The sequence below is a fragment of the Harmonia axyridis genome, chromosome 6 (genome assembly GCF_914767665.1).
Source record: "Harmonia axyridis chromosome 6, icHarAxyr1.1, whole genome shotgun sequence".
NCBI classification, from domain to species: domain Eukaryota; kingdom Metazoa; phylum Arthropoda; class Insecta; order Coleoptera; family Coccinellidae; genus Harmonia; species Harmonia axyridis.
Window position 1 is genome coordinate 20,746,436 of NC_059506.1, and position 27,218 is coordinate 20,773,653.

Below are 27,218 nucleotides of genomic sequence, written 5' to 3' on the forward strand. Positions count from 1 at the left end.
TACATGAAAGAATGAGTAACATCAAAGGATGGCTGCGAATGCCTTAGCTAATCAATTCAGTATACAGAGTGTTTTTTTTAATGGGTTCAATGAGCAAAAAAAGTCGAATTCCAAAACTTTAGAAAATTTCGAGTTTTGTCAGATGAATTTCAGCCAGGAATGTTCCGAATATTATCTTCATACTTTGAACCTGGAATTTCATCACACCCTCTGGTTTACAACGGACTAGTCTATTTCAATACTATTCTTTTTTGATATTGTTATAATAAAGAGTAAGAGGTTTGGCTCATTTGGCAACAAAACTCCTACCTAGATTTTACAAATTTAATTGAATTTAAATTTGAAGATCGATCCTTTTCACTCTAAACAAATGATATTGAAATAAAAACTTAACTTAAATCGGTTTTTAATGAATAACTGTGCTATTAGAATGGAACCTCTTCTGTAGATTATTTTCAGCCTTCTAAACACCAGATCTTTGCAGGAATAGAATTTGGAGTACCTACTAACGCCAGTTATTTATTACGCAGGTATTCTCTCAGTTTCAGGAACTGAAGTGGTTTAACGTACGTACTATTCCAAGTTCTATGTCTCAAGAAAGTACTTCTTGATATTTTTCAATCCCAAGAGAGGTTTCTGTTGTTCCAATCCCACGGGAGGTGCGAGAATCCCAACACTAATCTCGCCGATAAATTGAATTCTAAATCTCAAATTGAACTACTAATGACTGAAATCTAAAACAAGTTACGTATCTTTCCTGTAGTCTTGATGATTATTGAAAATATTTCAGAAAATTCTCTCTGTTTCCTTCTCTAGACACGCGCATCCTCATCCCAACCAATGGCATACGATGAATTGACAAATTGCCGCGTCTTTGAAAATTCTAGTAGCGTAACATGAATTGAGAAAAAATTGGCTTAATTTACCCACTCGACAAGAAAATATAGGACATTTGAATTATGTATTCATTGGAGATGAGGCATTTGCTCTAACTGAAAATTTTATTAAAACTTATTCAGTCTACAACCGGGACCTCGACAAATGTATATTCAGCTGTCTTCTTTCGAGGGCACGAAGAGTAGTTGAGAATGCATTTGGTATCCTCAGATCAAGATTTACAATTTTTCATAAGGTAATTGCGTTCTACATAATTTTCTACGAAGGAACAGCGAAAAGACAAACTATACACCAGTACAAATAATTGACACAGAGGACATTTAAACCCTGAATTGGTAATATTGTCAAAATATAAATTCTATTCAAACTGTGAAAGAAGTAAGGAATGAATACAAGGAATATTTCAACGGTATTGGAAAAGTTCATTGGCAAGAAGCAATAAATAGAAGAGAAGAAGAATAAATTCATTTCAATTCAATTGATCACATTTGTGATTCGTTGTTATCAAAATTGTAATTATTATATTTTCCAATATAATGTATCAATTCATACTCACCTGTATACGTATCTGATATTCTATAAGGGAATCTATTCCTTCTTCTTCTTCCTGATTCTTTGTGAACAGAAGCAGATCGTAATACCACAAATTGGACTCATGAATTTCATCTTGGCCTGCTCCTGAGCGTTTAGAATCCTCAGCTCTTTCATGTTCCTTTTTGAAGGAGTTTCGGATTACATTAATTTTTTTTCACCCAATTTACATTTACTCTCTCATTTGTAAATTTTCCTTTGGAATATTCTACTAGTTCCCCATAGGCTTTATTTTTGATATTCCTGTTCGCGTACGTTGAACTTTATATTTTCCATAGACAGGTTTTCTGCCAATTTATTTCAATGAAACCTATCAAAAATGCTTTCATTTTGTACAAGAATTTGGTAGGTACGCTACGAAGTTCCGCCATCGACTGGCAGTACCTGATAAATTGCTTTCTGTGACCATCTGAAATCCGACCTGAATACTCAATAAAACAAACTTTCGAGTGCCCACCTCACTGGCAGCCTGGGTGGATGCCTCGGTGGCAGCCAGACTGCGTGCCTGGCTTCCAAATGCTCGAGAAAATGCCTCGTGAGTTGCGGGCATTGAAGCTCATTTCCACGATGATAGTACTCTCACGATAGTACAATCATTATAGTTACTATAGTAACGCGACAGCACTCTCACACCATCACTATAGTACCTTCTATCGTGAGAGTTACTATGATCATGAAAATGAGTCCTTCATGCATATCTGAGATATTTCTCACTATTTTCTTATTATTATTTTCTCCTTATAAGGCTAATAGCCTTGAGGTTTAAATATACTAGGCAACTAAACCAGAAGGCATAGGAGAGACGGGATAGAAAAATTCAAAACTAAGAAAAAAGCGATTGTGATTTTTCTTGCATCAACCTATTTTTTCATGTGGTTACTTTAAGATTTACTTATCTTAGCTTAGGAATAACCAACCGAAATGAATTTATAAAGTGGAGGATTCATTTTTGCGACTGCCAGCAGATGAAAATCTGTTTTGAAATGTTACCTTGTCCTTATAATATGTTCTTATATCTGTACTCATTGTATTCGACTATTTCATATGGTTTAATTTTTCCAGCAAAATGCAATATTATGAAGAATCGATAAGAAATCCATCTTGGGATCCTGATTCAGGTTTTCCCGAAGATATATTTGCCGACGGATATCCCCGAAGAGCTTTTCTTAGTGGTGCAAAGAATTCTCTGGTAGTTGTGCTATTCACGAAGAAAAGTGAAATCTACTATTCTTGTAGAGATTTCGCTCTACAAGGTGTAAGGGTAAGAAAATCTATTAGTATTATCACGGATCCTTCATTTCGACTTATGTCTTCTTAAATAACGAAATTAACAAAATACAAATCATTAAATGTGGAGCAATAGCTGATTAGGTATTCAAAGACTTTCAACAGAATCAATATTTTAATATGGCTTCAGCATGAGAATCTTCTTGAGATCTCTTTCATTTCTTCTCATCTGGTACCCTTTAATCAATATCAGTTAGTAGTTTGTTAAAAATATAAATTGCTAAAATACTTGATTATGTAGATTTTATCCATTGTTATGGTATCTTGAAGTTATTTCTAATTCGAGCATCATAACTATGAAACAAGTGATTTTACTGAAGGATTGCTTTATTGTCAAATAAGTACATTATACATGTCAATATTTCAAAGATATGCTTTTCATCGCTGGTTAGTCTAATGCATCTTTGCATTGTGTGGTTTTGTCTATCTTATTCATTTCTCTATTTATTAGTTGCAAAGTATAACTACCTTAAATTCAATGATTTTGTATTTCCGTTGGTGTTACAGTTTTATCAACAATATTACCCAGATTTCTATTGATTAGAATTTGTTCGTTAATTACTTTTGTTTGTGTATTTTTTCAAGTTTTTCAACCTCGCAGATGCATTCAGGTTTATGGAGTTAATGTTATTTTTTTGTTTATCAACTTGTTCTACAAGTTGTTTTCTCATAAGTATACTCAATTCATTTTTCATAAAGGGTGTTTTTTTAGAGCTATAGAACTTTAAATTGCAATAAAACAACGATGGATTATAAGATTGACATGAATTTTATTTATCCGCAAGGTAATGTTGTGGCATTACATTTAAAATATGATTTCTGGCATACGACCGCCATGGCTGGCTCGGATGTAGTCCAATCTGGACGTCCAATTTTCGATGCCTTTTTCCAACATTTGTAGCCGTATATCGGCAATAACAAGGCGAATGTTGTCTTCCAAATGGTCAAGGGTTTGTGGCTTATCCGCATAGACCAATGACTTTACATAGCCCCACAGAAAGTAGTCTAGCGGTGTTAAATCACAAGATCTTGGAGGCCAATTCACAGGTCCAAAACGTGAAATTAGGCGGTAACCAAACGTGTCTTTCAATAAATCGATATTGGCACGAGCTGTGTGACATGTTGCGCCGTCCTTTTGGAACCACAGCTCGTGGACATCATGGTTGTTCAATTCAGGAATGAAAAAGTTAGTAATCATGGCTCTATACCGATCACCATTGACTGTAACGTTCTGGCCATCATCGTTTTTGAAGAAGTACGGACCTCTGATTCCACCAGCCCACAAAGCGCACCAGTCAGTTATTCTGGATGTAACGGTGTTTCGACATACACTTGAGCATTAGCTTCACTCCAAAAGCGGCAGTTTTGTTTGTTGATGTAGCCATTCAACCAGAAGTGCGCTTCATCGCAAAACAATATAAAATGGACGTAGTGCGCGATACGTATTCCGCACAGAACCATTATTTTCGAAATAAAATTGCACTATTTTCAAGCCTTGTTCAGGCGTTAGTCTATTTATGATGAATTGTCAAACCAAACTGAGAATAAATCACTTGACAGCTTTAAATCGGCCGCCATCTTGAACAGTAATGTCAACTTTAAGTTATTTACCTCGAAAAAAACAACCGTTATATTCACAAATGAGAACTACTGATACTATGAGTACATGCGAGGATGTTTATTGGTTGAGTATCAGATTCGTGCAAAAATTTCTTCCATATTTATCAAGAAAAAATTAATGACATCAGTTTCTTGTCTACTGCCCCTCACATATTTCTTTTCATTATTATATGAATAACATTCATGGATCATCAAAGAAAATATGAATTCAGATTAATCAATATCATTGTCGAGCATTGTGAAATAATTTTTTTTTGTTAATTTCTGTTCTTTAATCATTACGTTTTCCAGGTTTCATTACATATGCCCTCTAGAATTCCCAGACCAAGTCAGGTATTTTTTTCAGTGGGCCTTGATCGATTGACGACAGTCGCAGTAACGCCATCCTTGATGACAACAACGTCAACCATAAGAGAGTATGATCCCGAGGACAGAAATTGCTATTTTAGTTCAGAAAGAAAATTGAAATACTTCAAAGTCTACTCACAAGCGAATTGCGATCTAGAGTGTTGGACTAATTACACAATTCAATATTGTGGCTGTGTACATTTTTACATGCCGAGTGAGTTTTTGATGAATACGACACAATATTGGTTACTAAAATCATGTATTAAAAAGTGAGACCTTCAACAGAGGTTTTATGAATCAACATATAACACACTGCGAATTGTGCAACATCAATTAATATTTTTGTGCTACCGAATATGCAACTGTCATGGGGAATAATCTTCTGTATAATTAATATTGGGAGGCTTGACCTCATCATTGTTATTTGTGAAATTTCGAAAATTGTAGATTTATAAGTATGCATTTATGCGAGAGCAAATAACAAATAGCAAGTAACAATTATCAAGTAACCAATAACCAAAATGACATCATCTATGCCGACCAAATAGGAAAGACATATGTATATTCAAGGTGTCCTGAATTCTACATTCAATGCACACTGAAAGCATCTCGATAACTGTATTAGGCCAATTGAAAAGTTCTCGGCTGCTGCACTGATGGCGGTGCTAGTATTTAATCCATATGATTTTCAGTTAGTACCAACCTTCAAACGACACGTGTACAAATTTGACAGCTGTCCGACCATTAGTTTGTGAGATATTGGGTTGTGAGTGTAGCTACATTTGTTATTTGGAAAAAGAATGAAAAAAAAAAGAATTCAGTGTGCAGATGGAATATTGATTTTGAAGGGAAAAAATACAGTTGAAGCAAAATCTGGTTTGATGAAGAGTTTTCGGGGTCTGCACCAGGAAAATCAACCATCATTTATTGGTATGCTAAGTTTAAACGTGGTGAAATGGGCACCGAAAACGGCGAATGCAGTGGACGCCCAAAAGAGGCTGTCAACGAAGAAAAAATCAAAAAAGTTCACACAACAACAAAGTTGAACGAGATAGGAAACATTGTACATCTGAACGTGTACATCATATTATTCACGAATATTTGAATATGAGAAAGGTTTGTGCAAAATGGGTACCGTGCGAGCTCAAAATCGATCAAAACTTACAAGATGTTGATGATTCTAAGTAATGTTTGAAGCTGTTCAAGTGGAATAAACCGAAATATTTGCGTCGATATGTGACAATGGATGAAACATGGCTCCATTATTTCACTACGGAGTCCAATCGACAGTCAGCTGAGTGGACTGCACACGATGAACCGAATCCAAAGCGAGGAAGAACACAACAGTCAGCTGGCAAGGTTATGGCTCAGTATTCTGAGATACGCAAGGTTTAATATTTATTGATTACCTCCAAGACAATGCGCCGTCACAAATCAATGAGAACAATGGCAAAATTGCATGAATTGGGCTTAAAATTGCTTCTGCATCCACTTTATTCACCAGATGTGGCTCCCAGCGACTTTTTCCTGTTCTCAGACCTCAAACGAATGCTCGCTGGAAATAAATTTAGCGCCAATGAAGAAGTAATCGCCGAAGCTGAGGCCTATTTTGAAGCGAAAGACAAATCGTACTAAAAAGATGGTATCGAAAAGTTGGAAGATCGCTATAATCGCTGTATCGCTCTCGAAGGCAACTATATTGAATAATAAAATCGAATTTCGTCAAAAAAATGAGTTTTACTATGGTAGACTTTTCAATTGGCCTGTTAAGAATATCGATAAAGTTTTGAGCTAATGAAAGATCTCGTCTTTTAGTGGAAGTTTTTTTTCTACGGCTAATGACATTACAGGAAAAACTTCTTTAATAATTCTTTAATAGGCTCTATTTCACCGCTCGCTTTTTCGCTGACGCTAATTTACGCTCTTGAAGATCGTCTTAACGAAGTTTTACTGTATGTTCTCACAACAAATGCCACATCCCTTTTTGTAAATTATACTAAAAATTATGAGAGCATATTAGGCTGAGCATATTAGGCTGTGATATTTTTGATAAAAAATATTTTCATTCTCTTGAACATTGTCGAAGTGAAATAACTTGAATATTCACCTTATTTTTTAGGAGATGCGGACACCCCAATCTGTGATGTGGAAAAGAGATTCTGTTTAGAAGATGCGAGAGGTAAGAATCTCTATTCAAAATAAATATCTACTGAATCAAATGATAAAATAATATAATAAATGAAAAAATGTTTCACCATGTTATGCTTCGCTGACATCCTCAATAAACTTTTTTGCAGTTGATTATCCAATAAGTATACTCCATGAGAGGTTAGCTGTTAGAGATGCCAAAGCCGAAAATTCACCAAGAAGGACTTCGGATTGCAATTGTTTGCCAATTTGTACAGATCTCAACTACAACGCAGAAATCTCCAGTGGTAAATGGAAATATTACAAACAAGTCGATGATGAAACTGCCAGAGAGTAAGTTCAATGTAAAAAAAATAAATTGAATAACCAAATTATATTTTTCAGGTACCACGCGTCTGCTGTGAAAGTTTTCTTCAAAAGCACATATTTTCTACCTTCAGAAAAAAGTGAATTATACGGTATAATTGACTTCATTTCTAATGCTGGAGGCATATTGGGACTGTTTTTGGGATTCTCACTTTTTTCAGTAGCTGAAATTCTTTATTTCGTCAGCATCAAACTAATTGAGAATAACAGAAGATATGGATATTGGGCAGGGGTAAGAAGAAATAGCGACGTCTGAGATTAGTGTTGAGAAGAACACTCTGTCTTTTCCTTTGTGTGTAGAGGAAGTGGTGAACACCATCGTCTCCAAATCGATTGGAATACGTTCAGTATTGAGAAATGCAACTTTGTTGTGTGTAAAGAATATGTTATTTTTGGAATAAAATGGAGAAACTGCGTCTTTTTATTCTGTTTTTTGAAATATGATTATACACGTAGCTATATGTAATATTCGAGAACAATAGATTCTCAATTATTTTGTTTGAAACATCATACGGTAGGTGCTTCTTCATAATTAAACTAAAGGCACTTAGGCTCTTCATTTATTACTGGAATTTATTTGTTTTATATAATAACTGACAAAGAAACTGCAACGCCTAGAAAAAGCTGTTTAAATTTAGTTTTTTTTTTGGTAAAACAAAGATAGTATAGCTAGGAGTAAATGATTTAATTTGGAGGAAAAAAATCGTGAAGGTTTTCTAGGTTAACAATATTTGTTACTTGCATCTGTAGTCGTTTTTTGCAAGTTTTTTTAAATTTCACAACGAACCAGCTGTTCGAGGAGGTCCAATGTCGATGTTTACTTGTTGTTAAAATTCCTAGAACACGTGTACGCGGAATTTATCGCCAGCTAACTGAATTTGAAAGTGGTCGAATTATTGGTCTACGGGAGCTGGGGATGTCATTTCGAGAAATCGCTAACCGTACGGACAGAACTACTGTTATGAGATGTTGTGAAGCGTCGTTTGATAATGCTTAAAATCGAAGAAGAGTAGACACCGGACGTCGAAGAGGTACAAATGAAGTTCAAGATCGACGTCTAAGACTTATGACCATTAGAGACCGATTTTCGAATACTCGATCTTTAGCTGATGAGTGGTTAGGAGAACAAGGCCATCCTGTAACTGTCCGAACGGTTTACCGCCGGTCTGCAGCATTATCGACCTCATCTTGTGTTACCACTGAGGGTTCAGCATCACTGGCAACGATTACAGTGGTGCAGAGAACGTCAACATTGGAATGTGGAATGGCTTCAGGTCGTCTTTTCTGATGAATCTCGATTCTCCTTGGGTGCACATAATGGCCGAAGAAGGGTTAGACGACGTCTGGGAGAAAGGCGTGAACCTCAGTTCGATGTTGAGCGTCATGTACACCGGACAGTAGGCGTTATGGTATGGGGTTCTATTGCACATGCAAGAAGGTCACCTTTAGTCTTAATTCGAGGTAACATGATAACGCTGCGTTACTTTCAAAAAAAAGTAGAGCCATATGTTCTCCCTTACCTCAACCGGCACGAGAATCGAATGTTTTAGCAAGATAATGCCCCTCATGTTGCCAGAGTTGGTTTGAACTTTTTCGAAACGACTCATGTGAACCCTTGCTTTTTTCTCCCAATTTCAAGCATTCACTCCTTGCTACTCTATCTATGTTCTACAAAAAAAAAATTAAAATTCAAACAGCTCCTTCTGGGTATTGCAGTTCCTTTGTCAGTTAGTATATACAGGGTGGCCATTTGAAAACGAAACAGACGAGATTACAGACGAAATAAAGTTTTTCGATAGAAATGCTCGGACAGGTCGATTTCTGTTTCGAGGGGGACAACTTAAGATGTAGGTTACGGACGCATAGCGCTTCAACCCTTGCTACTACAACCCTCACCCCCAAATTTTGAATTGGGAAGATGGGGTGAGTGATACCTCATTTGAAAGGTATTTTTATACTGATTTCAGCACAGTAATTGTTTTTTCATTTTATGCATTAGTTCTCGAAATATTCTTAACTAAGTATTTGAGAATGAAGTGGTGTTTTCATGGCACTTGTAGTGTTTTGTGAAAAATCGACATTTTGAGCTTCAAAACAACCATGACTGTGGCTTCCTTCCTAACTAACTAACGCATGAATATTTCGAGAACTAATGCATAAAATGAAAAAACAATTACTGTGCTGAAATCAGTATAAAAATACCTTTAAATTGAGGTATCACTCACCCCATCTTCCTTATTCAAAAATTGGGGGTGGGGGTTGTAGCAGCAAGGGTTGAAGCGCTATGCGTCCGTAACCTACATCTTAAGTTGTCCCCCTCGAAACAGAAATCGACCTGTCCGAGCATTTCTATCGAAAAACTTTATTTCGTCTGTAATCTTGTCTGTTTCGTTTTCAAATGGCCACCCTCTGTATATGGGATACTAGACAATACGTACCAATATTAGTTCCAGAAAAGTTGATAGTTGCAGTCACAGGCGATAAGAAGGTTTGGCGAGGCGTTCTTGAGCCAATTTCGAAAGTACACTCTTTCTCTAAGGAATGCGAAATTCCATCCTGAGATTACTGATAGAATCATCAGTTTGGCATTCAGTGATTTCTGCCAAATATACATTTCATCTACATAGCTGAGTATAGTGACTGCCGGAGCACGGATGGGTATATAGTCCCAGCATTGCCGATTTAGAAAGTGATGCGCAGACCATGAAGCCATATCTCGGACAAACACAGAGTACTACAAAAATAACTTTTTCGTTCTTAGATAATTAATTAGTCCAAGTTAGTTGAGTGATATTGATATCAGAAACATTCGAGATGTGAGAATAAATAGTTCAGTCAACTTAGTAAAAAGCATCTTGGTATTTGAGACACCCAGCTAGGAACTTGTATTTTGACATCCTAAAAGTTGACTCAAAAGTCAAAACCTACATACGGTAAGGTGCCTACGACTATTGAAATCTAAGGTCAAGGGTCACAAATTCTTTTTTTTTGCTTTTTTTTGAAATATCTCCTCTCTTTATACGTTTTTCGGTATTTGTGGTCGTTATCAATATTTTAGAAGATTTAATTCCATACAACTCAACTTTCATTTCGGAAAGTCTATACGTTGAATCGTTTTTGAGATAGAAGGCGCGTGTTTAGATCATTTAAACACGCCATATGAAGTTTGTTAATTATCGGTAAATACATAATTATTAATAATTTTCATTTCTTATTAAGTATAAAAATCCATGAAATTTGACGATAAAAGTGGCCTACGTCTAAAAGTACCATAGAATTAATGATGGTTAGAGGTTAGAAGGGTATTTCGAAATGAAAAATTTATGTGGATTTAGAATATAAAAATTGGGCATTCTCATTTAAAAAGACAGGGTGGTATCGTATTTTCCCTCGTATTTTCCCAATTTCGGAGCAACCTGTAGACTCAAAAATACTTCAAGCTTATTCGCTGAGTAGGTACTGTCGATTCTGTCAAAATTTGTATCATTCTCTCACCCCAAAATTTGCAAGATCCAATCGAACCTATTGACTCACCCTATACAGGGTGGCCACTTTTTCAATGGGATTGTATTGGTAACTTTTAAACCATAAGAGTAAGAAGGTCGGTCAAATGGAGAAAAAGTTGCATGCATAGAAGCATTGTCGAGCAGTTCAAACAAATCGAGATTATCAGGGCCGGTTCTTGAGATGACATAAGAAAAGTAGATTCTGTCTTTTTGGTTTTTATTTTTTTCCCACTTCATTTCGAATATTATCAAAAAATGTTACAGGAACTTTTCATTCGACAGTAAATTATCCTCAATTTGACGTAATCAGATTTCGTATCCAACGTTTCGTACTCTCTGGGCCACCCTCAACCTCATTTTTTTAAATACGGACCTGCATATTTTATGACACTTTTCGAAATAACTTTTAACACTGAATTCAACGATATATCATACAATGTCATTCAAAGTTGATTTTCAGTTGATTTTGACCCTTATCCAAATTTCTTTGGGACGGATCTGTATTATTATTCAGGTACCTTTAGTTGAATTAACAACATGCAATACATTTCGATGAGAAAATCAACTTACTCATCTTGAACTAAATGGATATTAGAATCAAAGCAAAATACAAGTAATAATTATTTACATATTTCAATTCATAATAATTGAAAGAAACTATCAATTAATGAAAGGAAAATCAAATGATTATTCGAAAGTAAATGAAAATTAATAAAGTAAGTGTTCGAAATGTCCACCATTTTGTAAAATACACTTTGCGGTTCTGGAACTCATACTTCTAATACATGTGCTTATTTCGTCTCCTTGAATTCCTTCCAATACATTCTCAATCTTCTCGCGAAGAATCTCTATTGTCGGGTTCGTAGTATCATAAATTTTATTTTCGAGATGTCCCCACAAATAAAAATCGAGCGGATTCAAATCCGGAGATCTGGCAGGCCATGCTACTGGACCTCTTGTTCCAATCCATGAATTGGGAAAAGTTCGATTAAGATAATCTGTGACTATTCTTGAGTTGTGTGGACCACATCCGTCTTGTTGGAACCATAGTCTATTACGTCGATACCGTATAGGAAGATCATCCAACATTTCTTCTATAATTTCAACATATTTTGCTCCGGTTAGGTTGCCGTCAATAAAATAGGATCCTAGTAATTTATTATTCCACAAATCGCACCATATGTTCAAAGAAAAACGATATTGATGTCTAACTTCATTAATTAAGTAAGGATTTTCTGTGGCATAAAAATGTTTGTTCCTTCGATTGAACATGCCAGAATTTGTGAATGTCGTTTCGTCTCCCCAAATGATATTGTGCGCAAAATTGTTGTTATTCCGCACCTTCCGTTGAAACCAATTACAGAATTGCAGCCTTCTCTCAGGATCATTGTGATATAGTTTTTGCACGGCTTGGTATTTATAGTCATGGTATCCGTGACTCTTGAGTATTTTATTAACAGAACTTTTTGATAAATTGCAGTCTCTGGCCATAGTTCTCGATCCTATACCTGGATTTATTCGAATTTGGGCCAGAACATTGATGTCATTGACAGGCTCGTTTCGTCGTACATAAGGACCTCTAGGTTGGATGAATGCATTATGATCAAGTAGCTTTGTAGATAATCGTCGAAACATCTTAATATTTGGTGTTTGTCTTTCAGGATATAATTCACCATACCTTTGTTGCGCTTTGAACGAATTCCTGTCTAGTTTTATGTACACTTCGTACATATCTCTCTTCTCTTCATTTGTGTTCCTTACCATATCGAATAATTTCAATTGAAATAAGGAACTCAGAAAAGTATTCAATAACAAGTTCTTGTAACGAAATAATAAACGAAGTGACAAATAATATGGCATTTCTTATTATGATGATGAAATGAAATATGTAAATAATTATTACTTGTTTCTTGCTTTGAATCAAATATGTTCCATTTAGTTCAAGACGAGTAAATTGATTATCTTATCGAAATTTATTGCATGTTGTTAATTCAACTAAAGGTACCTGAATGTAATACAGATCCGTCCCAAAGAAATTTGTATAAGGGTCAAAATCACCTGAAAATCAACTTTCAATGACATTGTATGATATATCGTTGAATTGAGTGTTAAAAGTTATTTCGAAAAGTGTCATAAAATATGCAGGTCCGTATTTAAAAAAATGAGGTTGAGGGTGGCCCAGAGAGTACGAAACGTTGGATACGAAATCTGATTACGTCAAATTGAGGATAATTTACGGTCGAATGAAAAGTTCCTGTAACATTTTTTGATAATATTCGAAATAAAGTGGGAAAAAAATCAAAACCAAAAAGACAGAATTTACTTTTCTTATGATATCTCAAGAACCGGCCCTGATAATCTCGATTTGTTTGAACTGCTCGACAATGCTTCTATGCATGCAACTTTTTCTCCATTTGACCGACCTTCTAACTCTTATGGTTTAAAAGTTACCAATACAATCCCATTGAAAAAGTGGCCACCCTGTATAAGTGAACTTCCACTGCATGCTCAAAAAGTTTGAAACGTTGCAAGTACTAAGAGCAGTATTTCCTCAGCGCCCGGCGACAATCCTACTAATTTATTATCGATTGACAGTTTGATAATAAAAACTTCCGATTATCAAATTATCATTCGATACTAAATTAGTAAGATCCAGATTCAGATGCGGTATAAATGCATTTGCCGAATTGGTTTGTGGTCTTTTCATACGTTATAGGTATACCAAGACCCATGCAATTGAACAATGAAACTATCAAAATATTTCGAGTATGATTCTGCCCGAAAAATAGTCAAATAATTTATTTCGACATCCTGTGGAAAATATTTTGATATTTTTTGTGATGGGTGAACTTTATTTCGATAGTTGTTATCAATCTCTAAACCTCAAAAAAAAATTCGTTAATTTCAAAGATTTCACTCTTCAACTAACTATGACAGTCAAAGTCTGACTTTATAAATATTTGTAGATCTATTGAAATATCATTTTAAATTATGGCTTTTACTGCCATCCAACCACAAAAACAAAATATATTGAATTGAAACCACAAACACTATACATGAATTATGATGATTATCCGAAAACAATCACAATATGAGGAAAATTAGAAGACTGATGACTAAAAATATTCATACGAACTGTAATCGATTTTTTAAAACTTGGCACCAATGAAAATGTTACATACATGTTGAATATAATCATGAAAATGAAAACACTCCTAGTGACTGCGAAGCCATGAAGAGGATAAATGAGTCATCTGGGAACAATTCCTTTTTTCTCTTACTCAAAGTGTATTGTCGAAAATATTGTGAAGTTTCAACTATTCAGGGTCTAGGAAATATTATAAAGTCAACGAGTTTTATTGAGAGGTAATTATTATTGTCTTTGTTCATTGATTGTTTCAATTTCTTTTTCTGTACTTTCTCACGCCTGTATAATAATTATTTTTATTTAACTAACACTAACAATATTTGTTGCAACTCAAACTAGAAAGGAAACATTCCTACTCATTAGTAATATTGTTTTTCTATAACAGAATGAATATATTCGAAACGTTCTTGTATTTACAAATGCAGTTTTCTTTGTTTCATCTCAAAGAATTTCAATTAGCGTTTTTTCCAATGAACAGGGTTATAGAACTATTTAGAGTGGCACTACAGGGATATCGAAAAAAGTGCAGGGTGGCTCAAATTATTAAAAAAGATGCATTATTCAGGGATGACTGTGTTAGAGTGAAAAGATCTAAAATATCTCCAATGGTTCCCGAGATATTTATAAAAGACTAAAAATCGGGATTTTCTTTTTTCTTTGTTTATTGGTAAAGTGATCAATGTAATTTTGCAACGATCCTACAATTTCAACCCATCAAAATTACATGGGGATTCATAAATACAAAGATATATACGAGCTTACAAATTCAAGACAAAAAAAACAAAGCATTCTTGAAATTATACAAAGCTTTCTTTATAACTCATTTGTTTCTGGAGATAACTTTACATGGTTTGTAGCCATTATGCAATATAGAGATTCTAATGGTGTCATCAGATTTCTTCTGTTTTTCATTGTTTCAGAGACTCGATAGTCATTTTTTTTTCTTATGGAAGCCATATCGGTTCTCCACATGAGGTGATAAGGAAAAAGATTACTAATTCAACAATTTATCACACTCTATAAAAATGTCGAGTCTAGCTACGCAGGAGAACCAATATGGCTTCCATAAAAAAAAATGACTATCGCGTCTCTGAAACAATGGAAAACTGAAAAAATCTGACGATACCATTAAAATCTCTATATTAGATAATGGCTACAAACCGAAGTTCGTGAAATTATCTCCAAAAACGAATGAGTTATACAGAAAGAAAGAAAATCTCGATTTTTAGTTTTTTCGAGATATCTCGGGAATCATTGGAGATATTTTGGATCTGTTTACAACAACACACTCATCCCTAAATAACGCAACTTTTCTGTAATTTAAGCCACCCTTTATTTATCACGGTTTTCGATATCCCTGTAGCGCCCCCTAAATATTTCTAACCCTGTATATATTCTTCAGTCTTTATGATGTCCGTGAAAATGATGACTATCGAACTGGAAGACCTAGAATCTATGCCGCGGTTGAGATTCATTGAGCAGAAAATAACTAGGTTCCGTGAATCTAGCCGTTCGAATTTTAATTTCCTGTTGATTTCAACTTTCCAAATTCGATAGGGATAAAACTCGCTTGACTTTCCCAGTTTTGTATTTTCATTGTTTCAAACTTCTGGCACGTCTAAAAGAGAGTTGCTTGATATTTTTGTTCAATGAATAATTAATTTTGAAAGAAATGTTAATTGACATCTCAGTATAATGTAACTGACGCATAAAATACAAATTCTCTTCCCGTGAAAGTTGAATTCGTGAATCTATTATGAAAGTTTGAAAATCTGTTATCCACTCCTTTGTCTGCAATATTCGAAACTCATTAGCTAAATAGACAAATTGCGTGAGTACGGATGTCTCTGTAGATCATGAAATAAAAATCCATTGAAAATAATGTGCATTGTCCTTTTTAAAAACGGGCATTTGCTGAATGAATATCGAATTACCGTTTGTCGTTAAATAGGGCAAAATCAATTATGAATTTTGAACCAAATAATTTGAATGTTTATTTGAAAAAATATTGTGAAGTTTCAAGTGTACAAGGTCTACGCCAAATTGTTGTTTCTTCTAATCGAATTGAAAAGTAAGTACCTAATGCCTTGATTTATCATCATTCCAAGGACTCTTTTGGATGCTCTTGAACAGTTTACTTCCAAAAATGCTCTCATCATGAATTATACATCAAAAGTGATCGATGATAATACAAAAATTCATTGAAAGTAGAGTGTTCTTTCTATACGAAACTGTTAATAGTAACCAACAGTAAGATTTTCGTTATTTCTACAGGGTGTTTAATGAAGATGCGGCAATATTAAACGGAATGATTGGTCAGGTCATTTTATACAAAAGAGTTCCTATAAGTACGTTAGTTTTAGACTCGATGGTGTTTATCCAAACCGTGGTATGCCACATGATCAGTTCTTGGGTTGATTCCAAGTTGATCCTCTAGAGCGGCGTCGTACCTACTTAGGTATAATATTTTTTAGTAATCTAATTCAGTCATTAGGCGACTGTACCTATTTGCTATGACTAGTTGATCTTATTTGTTGATCCATTTAATATGTTTTGGGTTTTATTATGTTCTTTGTTTTCAGTGTATAACTTTTAAGTTTCATTTCTTGCCTATTTTCCCATTCTTTAATTGACCTTGGCTGTAGAATGGTGTAATTATTAAATGAGAAAATATAAAAAATAAAAATTAAATGAACATAGGTCCGCAAACGCTTCGCTACCAATCTACAGCGTGTTTTTTCATCTGAAAATTTTCATGTACCATAATATTTTCAGACGATTTAATGGATACTCTCACGATACATTCTTAATCATTTCTGTTTGGCCATTAGATTAGACTCACTCCAAAATTTTTTTTTTCAGAATATGGTGGATGACAGTCTTTTTCCTATGTTTGACAGGATGCACTTTCATGATATACAAAGTGTTTCACAAATGGAGTACCACACCAGTATTGGTTTCCCTAAGTACACAAGAAATTCCTATATACGAAATACCTTTTCCTGCAGTGACTATATGTCCTGAAACGAAGATATCACATAGATGTCTGGATTACACCAAGGTGCTCTTAGCTAAGAATAAGGGCAATTTGAGTTCCATTTCAGCAATGGAGTGAGTAGAATTCTATTCTAAGATCTAAGATTGCTTTCATTCATCTGTGAATAGTGAAGTCATATTGCCATATTTTGAAACGGTCATAACTGACCATTCCAGTGCAATCAGTTTCGTGAATCGTTTGGACAAAAAGTCATCCATATGGTTCACCGATAGATCAAAATCAGAGAGAGGTACTGGCATTGGGGTATATGGACCAAAACTGAGGATCTCTAAAGCCCTGGGAAGTGAGTGCTCTATTTTCAGACCGAGATACTGGCTGTATCTTATGCGCTCGGGAGTGTCTGAAAAAAACTTCAAGGGGGCGCATGTCTACATCACAACGGTCAACAGAGACCCCTGACAGTACGATTCCATCCTTGAAATCGTAGTGTCAGGGGTCTCTGTTGAACTGGGAGTGCCGTAACACCATAAAGCAACTGGCCAGAGGCAATAAAGTGACTCAACGATGGGCACTGTGGTGTTGAAGAAAACAAAAGAGCCGATGAACTTGCAAAAAGTGCATCAAGGTGTATCACCTGCTAGATCTGAGCCTTTCTGTGGGCTAGGAAAAGACCAATATAAGGCAGCGGTCCAGCAATGGGAGTTGTATAACAGGATAACAAACTGGACAAACACTTCGGAACTTACTTAGGCCAAGAAATTCGTGATGATTTCACCTTCCTATGCCAGAAAGCTCTTGAAGCTGTCACAAGCTGAGCTTCGGGTGATGGTGAGACTGCTGACGGGGCACTGTCAGTACAAACATCATTTGTACCGTATAGGAAAATCAGCAGATGAGATTTTCAGGCTCTGTGAATCAGAATGGTATGCAAGTTTCCAGAGCTGGCTGGCCTAAGAACCATTCATATGGGGAAGCCGTTCCGGATACCCGTGAGGTAACGGACAAGGCCCCTAAGGAGGTTGTCAGTTTTATTAACGTCATTGACGACCTCCTAGGGTTTCCTCCTAGGGTAGAGAACAAAAGATCTACATGGTCGCAGTTCCCGGAAGGCTTACCGAGCCACAACGACACCAGTTAAAATAAAAAATAAATAAAAACAATAATAATAAGTCATATTGCCAGATCACAAACATGCAAAATGAAAATAGAAAAATATGTTGACGGTATGATTGATTGCTGTGATGCAACATCCAATAGAGTCTAAAAAGATGAATTTATTTATATAATAGTGCATGAAACGATCATCTTTTATCGAGAATCGAAACTTGTTTCCTCTTTCTTCTAGTTTTGGTTTTTGGGGGTTAACATTATTTCTTTCGTTCGGGTTTTCCACAGAAATTGGAATCGAAACATTGACATCAACTATCTTATACCCTACTTTTCACTTTTTATCGTATCTGCCACCGATTTCGTGAAAAAATTTTCAACAATTCCTCAAAATTCTCGAAAAAATTCAAATTACCTTTGAAATCCAATCAATAAGCTGTGATATATACGTCAATTATAAGCTTTGGTGCTTATTTTCCCAAAACATAGCAATGATTCATAAAGATTCGATAAACTCCTGTAATTATCACAAAAAATGATGGTCACAAGAAACACCCTGTATCTCGAAAACAAAGCGTTTTGTGGGAACATGTTCATGAGTCTTTCTATTCTTAAAATTATCCAAGGCATCCCTCATTTTTGTTAGAATCTCCAATTTAGAAACACACTGTATAATTGGAATAATATCTGTTGAGAAGATGGAGTTACCCTCTTTCTTTTTCAGGAGTAGGAATTTTGATTTCATGATGCCACTATGTAAATCAGATAATCACGACAGTAAACTAAGACAAGAAGAGGAGATTTCGATGAAATCGCGTGGATCTTTTCAAGCCAGTGAAAATTTGGACGATTACTCCAGCTTTCTCAGTGAGGTGATAAATTGAATAAAATCACAACTTCCTTTATGACACACACACTTTATGTTGAAATTTGTGGATATTTCATGATGGGTGTTTCAACTTTTAGTAAATCACATATATAAATTCTGGAAAAATATAACAAAGAACTACTACTTAGCTATTCAACACAATACAAAAAAACAATAAGATTTCTGCAATTATAATATATATTTTCCCATATTTTTTGATTGATAAATCGACTCAGAATCCGAATATGTTAAGATAGTGGTAGATTTATATTTATTTCAAGCATTACCATTCAAAATCAATCTGGGAAAATTCAGATTCCATATTCGGAAATACATCCATATTGTCTATGGTTCTACAAATATTTGATTGTCAAATTTTGAAGTTTTCATTCTCGATTATAATAGAAGCGAAATTTTCATTCAAAGCTCTCATTATATTTACTCTTGAATGAAGAAGTGTTATTTTGGACACTTCTTCAAGAGTCAACATATTGAGACCATCGAATGAAAATTCATGCATTATATTTAACTATTATTACAATTGAGAATAAAATCTTCAAAATTTGACAATAAAATATTTGTTAAACCACAGACAACATGGATATATTTTCCGAAAATTCATTCTGAATTTTCTCAGCTTGATTTCGAATGCAAATGCTTGAAATAAATATTAAACTACCACTATATTTGCATAATCAGATTCAGCATCGATTGAGCATTCAGAAGATATGGGAAAATATTATTAAGTATATATTGAATTTTTCTAAATATTATCAAGTATATATTTAATTAATCTCACGGCATTCAGAAAATTTTTCAATTCTGGAAAAAGTACCTCCCCGAGCGGGACTCGAACCAGCAACCTCCGAATCACTAGTTCGTTACTCTAGCCACTGAGCTACTAAAGCAACGAACTAGTGATTCGGAGGTCGCGGGTTCGGGTCCCGCTCGGGAAGGTACTTCCTCCAGAATTCAAAAATTGTCTGAATGCCATGAGATTTATTCAATATATTGATATATACAGACGTTAAACCATTAATTATTATTAAGTATATTTTGCAAGAAAAAATTTTCTGTTTTCTAAAAAGCGGAACTTCAGATGAAGAAACAATTGGTGAGAATTTGTCTTTAGACCTAGTGATATGGTACAAGATAAGCGCTACTTATAAGCACAGTACTCTTGACCCGAATTTGAATGAACGCTCGTACAATATATACAATAGATAGAATAATCTTTTCAAGCTTTGCTTGAAATTTTTTGCGAATAGTGTAACCAGAATCATAGAATATCCAAAAATACGCATATATCCTTGAGCCCAAACCTGAGGCAAAAACGATAGAGATGAGATGAGGGGTATAATTATTCTTTATCATGGGTTGTACTTCTGCCACATTATCTGCCTAGATGACAGCATCATCTTTTTATAATACATATATTCTTTCGAACTAATCTTAGTTATCTATAACTAAGGTGAATTTAGGCATATGTCACTGTTCTTTCGTAAACACTTAATTCCTTTTTTTCTATTGATGAATACTAAAGTTCATCTTTTTTTTACTGGCTATGGTAATAGTCATAACGGTGAATATACACATGTTAAAAATAAAAATGATAAATGAAGCATATTTATTTCGGATTCTGCCCCCAAAACTCAACCAAAACTGTATAATTATTGTGAAGTTTTTCCCCTAGAAGTTGGATCACCTTATGAAGCTGCACATATCAAGTATAAGTAACTTTTATTTCCAGTGTAGAGCTGTTGACTTGAGCACAAATGCTTATTGCCAGTGGATGGGTAATGATGCAGAATGTGAAAAAATCTTAACCCCTATACTAACAGACGAAGGTCTGTGCTACAGTTTCAAGATGTTCGATGTGAGGGATATCTACAGCGATGTTAAGTAATAACTACTCAAGAAGTCTGATGTTAATGTCTATTTTATTCGGTTTCAATTTTCAGTGAGATGATATATTACAGAGAGGGAGTCAGGAACCCGGATTGGAGTCCTGATAAAGGTTTCAGGAAAGACAAAGTTAAGAATACTTTTCCCCGTAGAGTATTTCTGAATGGAGTGAAAAATGCTTTAGTAGTAGTATTTTACACTAAGAAGTCTGAGGTTTATTATTCTTGCAGAGATTTTTCACTTCAAGGTATTAGGGTGAGTTTTGATCTTATATTTTTTTCAACCTTATTATAATTTCAATTGATCTGGGGCCTGTTGCACTATATGAATTCGCAATATTTCGGTTTGCACTTTCCTCAGAACAGAATGGACTAGTTTTCATTTTTTTGTTAGGGATTAATTCTAAAAATTTAAGTAAAATGAATCAAAAATGTGGAAGAATCATTGAAATATCTCTAGAAATGAAAAAGTTATGCAACTTTGAAGTTGCGCTTGGAAGAATAATTTCATAGTACGCAGCGTCTAGTGTGTGACGTCACGCCACTTACACGAGGCGACTGGTATTCGCAGAGTGCTTACGAATTCATTGGTGTACAATCACTTGTGCCGTTCGTGTCGTGTTTTGTTCGTTACACGATGACTGAAATAAAAAAAAATCCTACAAATATTTTATTGTGCCTATGTGTGCACGCACGACAATTAAAAACCCCAATAAATTGTTTTTTCATGTACCAAATGACATGAATCGAAGGAAGAAGTGGTTCACTTAGATATAATTGATTCATACCGGATTTTATACGGGCAGTAAACATTACTTTTTTCTCTTTTTACTTTTTACTGCTCACATAAATATGTTTTGCCATTGATAATGGATAGACTTCAACAACCAGTACTCAACTACAAACTGTTTATGAAACATTTTTTAAATAAATCATCGTTATAAGTTGAACCATGATGAAGCAAACTCAAAAGTAGATACTTACTTGAAAAGTTTAACTCCTTTTATTTCAGCACTGACATAAGATGGATTTGAAGAAAAAAACTCCATCACTGCGAATATATCTATTTTAGGCAAATTGTCACTTTGTCCTTTCACGAAGCCTTCTTCCATTATGGTGACATAAAAACAAAACTCGAGTTAAAACTACAAACGGCGCGAGAGCTTTAGCGCGGCTGAGTATTTAATAGTTATTTATAATACAAGTGCAGAAGGCATTGATATTCTTCCACGAGTTCAAAATTCAAAAACGAGCCACGAAGTGGCGAGTTTTGGAATGAACGAGTGGTAGAATGAGCCTTTTGTGCGAGTATTATACATTATTTTCTCTAATTCATTGCATTTTCATTGAAATTAATGAAATATTTCCATAAATATATTTTAGTGATTTTGGCAATGAAAAATGTTGGTTGGCAGAACTGATTTCTTTAAGGCAAATTGATGAATTGACAGATAAAGCCGTGGCGGAAAGTTCGGAGTACCAACATAGAATAATTAAATATAACCATGAAAACTGTGCGTTTCTGATATATTCTCGCACGATTTTGTTCTACAAGATGTGGAAGAATAAACGGAATAACCACAGAATTAGAGAAACGTAATTTATGGTGTAGCGATCACAGGCAAGTGGCGTGAGGTCACAGACGAGTCGGAGACCAAAGACGTTCCGCGCTAAAATACGTAAATTTAAATAATCTATTTCTCAGTCATTTATTGATGGATTTTCAAAATGTTTTCACTGATTTATCAGTTTTGCTCTTTATTTTAATTATATCGTGTCAAATATAGTATTATCAACATCACTAAACTAGTCCATTGATTTTGATTTCATTTTTTGTTCAAAATTTTAAAATTATATACATAATGTCGCAAAAGAATAATGACGAACAAGGCAAAATGAGTCATTTTTCCGATTACTCATTAGTATGGTATGGACTCTATTTTAATATCTTAATCTTTCAGTTATTTTTCTTCACAAAATACACAATTTTGATTCTACTGAAAATCAACCTGAATTAGTTGCAATGCCAAAAAAATCGATATATTTTGTAGGTATCCTTACACAGTCCATCGAGAATACCTCGTCCAAGCCAAGTATTTTTTTCGGTTGGTTTAGATCGGCTTACCACAGTAGCAGTCAATCCAAGTTTTATACGTACAACACGAACTATAAAAGGATACGACCCACACAGGAGGTTCTGTTTTTTTGAAAATGAAAGAAAGCTCAAATACTTCAAGTCCTACTCTCAAAGCCTTTGCAACTTGGAATGCTGGACAAATTACACAATCAACTTTTGTGGTTGCACCCATTTTTATATGCCGAGTACGTATATTATATTTTAATCATCATAATTATAGAAGCTGAAAAATTAAACAATATATGACTTTTTCGACAATTCATTTGGAAAGAAAAAGAATACAATTGAATTCAAAAGACGCAAGTTTCAGCGTCACCTCAGAAAAGATATATTTGGTATCAGGAAGGTTCAACAGAATTGACTTACATTTAGTCTTAATTTAGTATAAATTATGAATTAAATAATTCGTTTCAGAAATTTCATATACATACAATAAATTTTTCTCTTCAGAGTCTTCCAGTTATGAATTTAAAGTTAAATACTAAAAATTTGCAATCCTATCCATATTATCAATATGAATCTTATTGCAAACAAAAATTTTCAAATCTAAATGATGTACAATCGAATCTCTTCTTCCGCAATGCAGAGACTCAAACCTTTTTATATTTCGAATCATAAGATGAAACTTGATAAAGGTTATCTGTCATTAAGAATAGTTATTCGATTTTTTTAAATATAAAAATTTTGTGTTAATAGGTTGGAAATGAATGGTGTTATTTGAGATTTTTCGTGGTGGAAATAATAACTAATTTTCATTTCAGGAGATAACGAAACTAGGATATGTGATATGTCTCAACAGATATGTTTGGAGCAGGCAAAAGGTATAAATAGTATTGATAGAGTCAAATCTAATTTGCGAATAGTAAGTGATCACTCAAATTATTTCAGTTTCATATCCAACAAACATATTGAACGAAAAACTGAAAAACTCAGATGGAACCTCTTCAAATGCAGATTGTGACTGTCTACCTTTATGTTCAGATCTTTCTTACAACTCTGAAATTTCGACAGGGAATTGGATATTCAGTGATCCCGACGAAGTAGCCCTGGATAGAGTAAGGGAATGGTATTCGGAGTAGGTATAATTCTTAATACTTGTCGTTCGTGACTAGGGATTCATCAAGCCAAGTAGCTTGATATTTTAACCAACTAAACTGCTCAACAATTGATATGGATCACTTACTTGTTCTAAATTTATTTCTGAAATATTCGCTCCAAGATTATAAATTTAGTCAGATATCAGAGTATTTTCAGTTGATAATATGGTTCACTTGAGAAAAGAATGAAAAAATGGAAAGTTGAAGAGAAAAAAAGACTTTATTAGGAACACTCAAAATTCTGTGTTTGAATAACATAAAAATTTTATGATGAAACCACAAGAAGGCTGAAGTTTCGGTTAAGCTAGTACCTAGTTGGTCCCCCACGAGCTCGTCTCAAGCATTCTACCCTACGAGGCATACTTTCGATCAAACGATTTATAAAATTTTGGGGCAAATTCGTCCAAATATCCCGTAAAGCGTTAGAAAGGTCCTCCAGGTTATTGATCGGTTGTTCTAAGGTTGAAAATTGTCTAGACATCTCAGACTAGACATGTTCGATGCAATTCATGTCTGGAGAGCGAGCTGGCCAGTCCATCCTATCAATAGCATGAGTTTCTAGCGCTTCATTAACCAGACGACTACGGTGTGGACGGGCATTATCGTCAATTAAAATGAAATTCTCGCCCACGGCAGCCGCAAACGGAACAATTATGGGTTCAATAATCATATCGTGATATCTCTGGCTGGTCATGGTGGTGTTCTGCAGAACAACCAACTCTGTGCGTTGGTTCAAACAAATGCCTCCCCATACACATTAGAACCTCCGCCAAAAGCTGTTGTGGGTACCATAAACTGTTCTGCATACCTTCGACCTCTTTCCCTCCAAGCAAGAATACGTCCATCGGAGTTGACCAAACGAAATCTAGACTCATCCGTAAATAAACATCGGCTCCAATCTTCAAGTGTCCAATTGCGGTGCTCCTCAGCCCATTGCCGTCGATGAACCCGGTGTATCCTATTCAAACGGGGACGTTGTACCCTCCTACGTGCTCTCAAACCACGAACATGTAGTCGTCGTCTTACAGTCTGGTTCGAAATTAGAACTCCACTTAGCCGGCGTCACGGCTAAGTGGGATTTCTCCTAGCATTGAGGATCAAAAGACGATCTTGGGCAGCTGTTGTACTGCGCTGCCGACCTCCCCCATGAACATAAGCTACTGAGTCGTTTTGGATGAACCTATTCCAAGCCCGACTCACGACACTTTGCGAAACATTCAACCGCCGGGACACTTCTCGCTGGGACAAACCTTCCTGTATCCACCGTATGATTTGGTCCAGTTGCACAGGAGCCAAACGTCTTCTCGGCATGACTGATAAGCTGATATTGTTCTCATTTCTTCAATTATTGTCACCTTATGTGTTTGAACGAGAGAAAAAACAGATTAAGTAACAAATACCACATTGCTTTTCACTCCACCTGTAACAGCCTACAGATAATAATCGATTTTGTGAACAAGAGCCGATGAAGTGAGGAAGACTTTGATATAATCAACTCAAAACATCTTACTTTTTCCTTAGAGAACATATAATGTACAGATATTTACGAGATAACTTGAAAAAAATACAAATGAAGAGAAGTTCATAAGTGATCCCTAGCAATTGTTGATCAGTGTACTTGACTTGAAAATCAAGCTCGTGAAGAATTACATACTTGAGCTTGAATTGACTTGATTTGAGATATTTTTTGCTTGACTTGATATCAAGCTACTTGATATTATTTGAGCTTGATTCGCATGTCATATATTTATTTATGCTCATGCGCGCTTAGACAGAATAAGGGAGTTTCCCGAGCTCCAAGATGACTGAAGCGATCGCCAGCAGGGGCGTTACTAAGCTTGACTCATACGGGACTTTTACTCCCACTTTGAAAAAACAGAATTATAAATATTTTAAGATTTTTTTTCAAATTGTTAATTACAATTTTTTTCATTTCTTCTAATCAACCAATAAACCGCCTCTATAAACCAATGAGTGCTTATGTGCCTTTTTTTAGTGTTCTCGCATTTCTATGAAATTTTGGTTAGGTAGAAATCTGCTGGTTGATTTTGGTAATTTAAGAAATCCAACATTTTGAGTATCAGCTCTAGCGACGGAGGTAACCAGACAGTTGGGAATTGGGATGCCTAGACTGTTCCCATGAATAAATCCATTGTCAAAGAAATCGCGGCTTCTGCTAGCTCAACGTTAAGATAGCAAAACCTAAAAGCCTAATCATGTAATCAAACGGGTTTCTCAATATTGAGAAACCTATTGAGAAACATGTTTTTTATTTTGTTATTATTTATACTGATTTATTTTTAAATCCCACTTCAAAATAGTTGATATGTTTGGTTCTTTTATACAAGTTAGTTTAATAAATAAAAGAGCGTTTTGCAATATTCCTTCTCATTCAATCATTTTTTGTAGATGTGAGACTTCACAATGCTAAAAATCGAGTAGCTTGATATGATTCAAATACTTGAGAAATAAATACTTGAGAAATAAATACTTGACTTGACTTGAGATTGTAAAAGTACTACTTGAATTGAGCTTGACTTGATGTCAAGCCAAGTATCTTGAAAATCAAGTCAAGCCGTGAATCCCTATTAATGCTTAATTCCCACTTGATTCATATCTATGTAGCATTTTCCAACCTCATAAATGTGGTCCAGTAGAAAAATGTTATGTAGAACCATAGTATACTATGGTAGAACTTAAAAAACTTGAAGTTCACGTGCATTTCTAACCACTGGTAGGCCACGATTTTGTGGTGGGAAAGTGGTGCGTGTGATTGAAGACTATAGAAGATCTTATCGCAATGATATTTTTCTTTTTTTTTCAGTTTTCACGCCTCAGCGATCCGTGTATATTTCAAAAATCAGTATTTTCTGCCAATGGAACGGAGTGAACTATACGGATTTTCAGATCTCATCTCAAATATAGGAGGTGTACTTGGACTTTTCATAGGATTCTCCCTATTTTCCGTAGCAGAAATCTTATATTTCATCCTGATACGTCCAATCAGCAATATTAGAAAATATGGACACTGGTTAGGAGATGTCAAATCGGATAGTACATTTTCGAATACTTACGAGTAAATAAATTCGTTATCGTATTAAATAAAATACCTGCAAGATTATGTCGAGTCAAATAAAATATTCTTGATTATATACACGAAGTGAATCGTAAATGTTTGAAAATAATTAATTCAAAT

At 34.9% G+C, this 27,218-nt stretch overlaps 2 protein-coding genes across 4 annotated transcripts in view; both read left to right on the top strand.

Moving 5' to 3' along the window:
* The window catches only part of LOC123683263 (pickpocket protein 28-like), a 30,047-nt gene extending 22,366 nt beyond the window's left edge, over positions 1-7,681 (top strand). Inside the window, exons 5-9 of the mRNA XM_045622186.1 lie at positions 2,551-2,749; positions 4,687-4,957; positions 6,863-6,922; positions 7,041-7,224; positions 7,276-7,681. Coding sequence (XP_045478142.1) covers positions 2,551-2,749; positions 4,687-4,957; positions 6,863-6,922; positions 7,041-7,224; positions 7,276-7,513 — 952 coding nt within the window. The 3' untranslated portion in view covers positions 7,514-7,681. The remainder of the gene's footprint in view (positions 1-2,550; positions 2,750-4,686; positions 4,958-6,862; positions 6,923-7,040; positions 7,225-7,275) is intronic.
* Positions 7,682-13,864: 6,183 nt separating this feature from the next.
* LOC123682078 (pickpocket protein 28-like) lies at positions 13,865-27,168 on the top strand. 3 transcript variants are annotated; one of them, XM_045620473.1, is made up of 9 exons: positions 13,865-14,129; positions 16,774-17,022; positions 18,741-18,888; positions 20,635-20,786; positions 20,846-21,044; positions 22,840-23,110; positions 23,687-23,746; positions 23,814-24,000; positions 26,847-27,168. In XM_045620473.1, the coding sequence occupies exons 1-9, from the start codon at positions 13,996-13,998 to the stop codon at positions 27,100-27,102; spliced, it is 1,656 nt and encodes a 551-aa protein (XP_045476429.1). In that variant the 5' UTR covers positions 13,865-13,995; the 3' UTR covers positions 27,103-27,168. The 3 variants fall into 3 exon arrangements, with proteins under 3 accessions (XP_045476429.1, XP_045476432.1, XP_045476430.1); XM_045620476.1 differs by having other exon boundaries at positions 23,814-24,004; positions 26,847-26,965; XM_045620474.1 differs by lacking the exon at positions 13,865-14,129 and adding an exon at positions 15,526-15,982.
* The last annotated feature ends 50 nt before the right edge of the window (positions 27,169-27,218 follow it).

Excerpts from the sequence above, each read along its gene's own strand:
- LOC123682078 (XM_045620473.1), top strand. The coding sequence starts at position 13,996 with ATGAAGAGGATAAATGAGTCATCTGGGAACAATTCCTTTTTTCTCTTA. Across the intron at positions 14,130-16,773 it reads TCAACGAGTTTTATTGAGAG|AATATGGTGGATGACAGTCT; the intron begins GTAATTATTATT and ends TTTTTTTTTCAG. Across the intron at positions 24,001-26,846 it reads GTAAGGGAATGGTATTCGGA|TTTTCACGCCTCAGCGATCC; the intron begins GTAGGTATAATT and ends TTTTTTTTTCAG.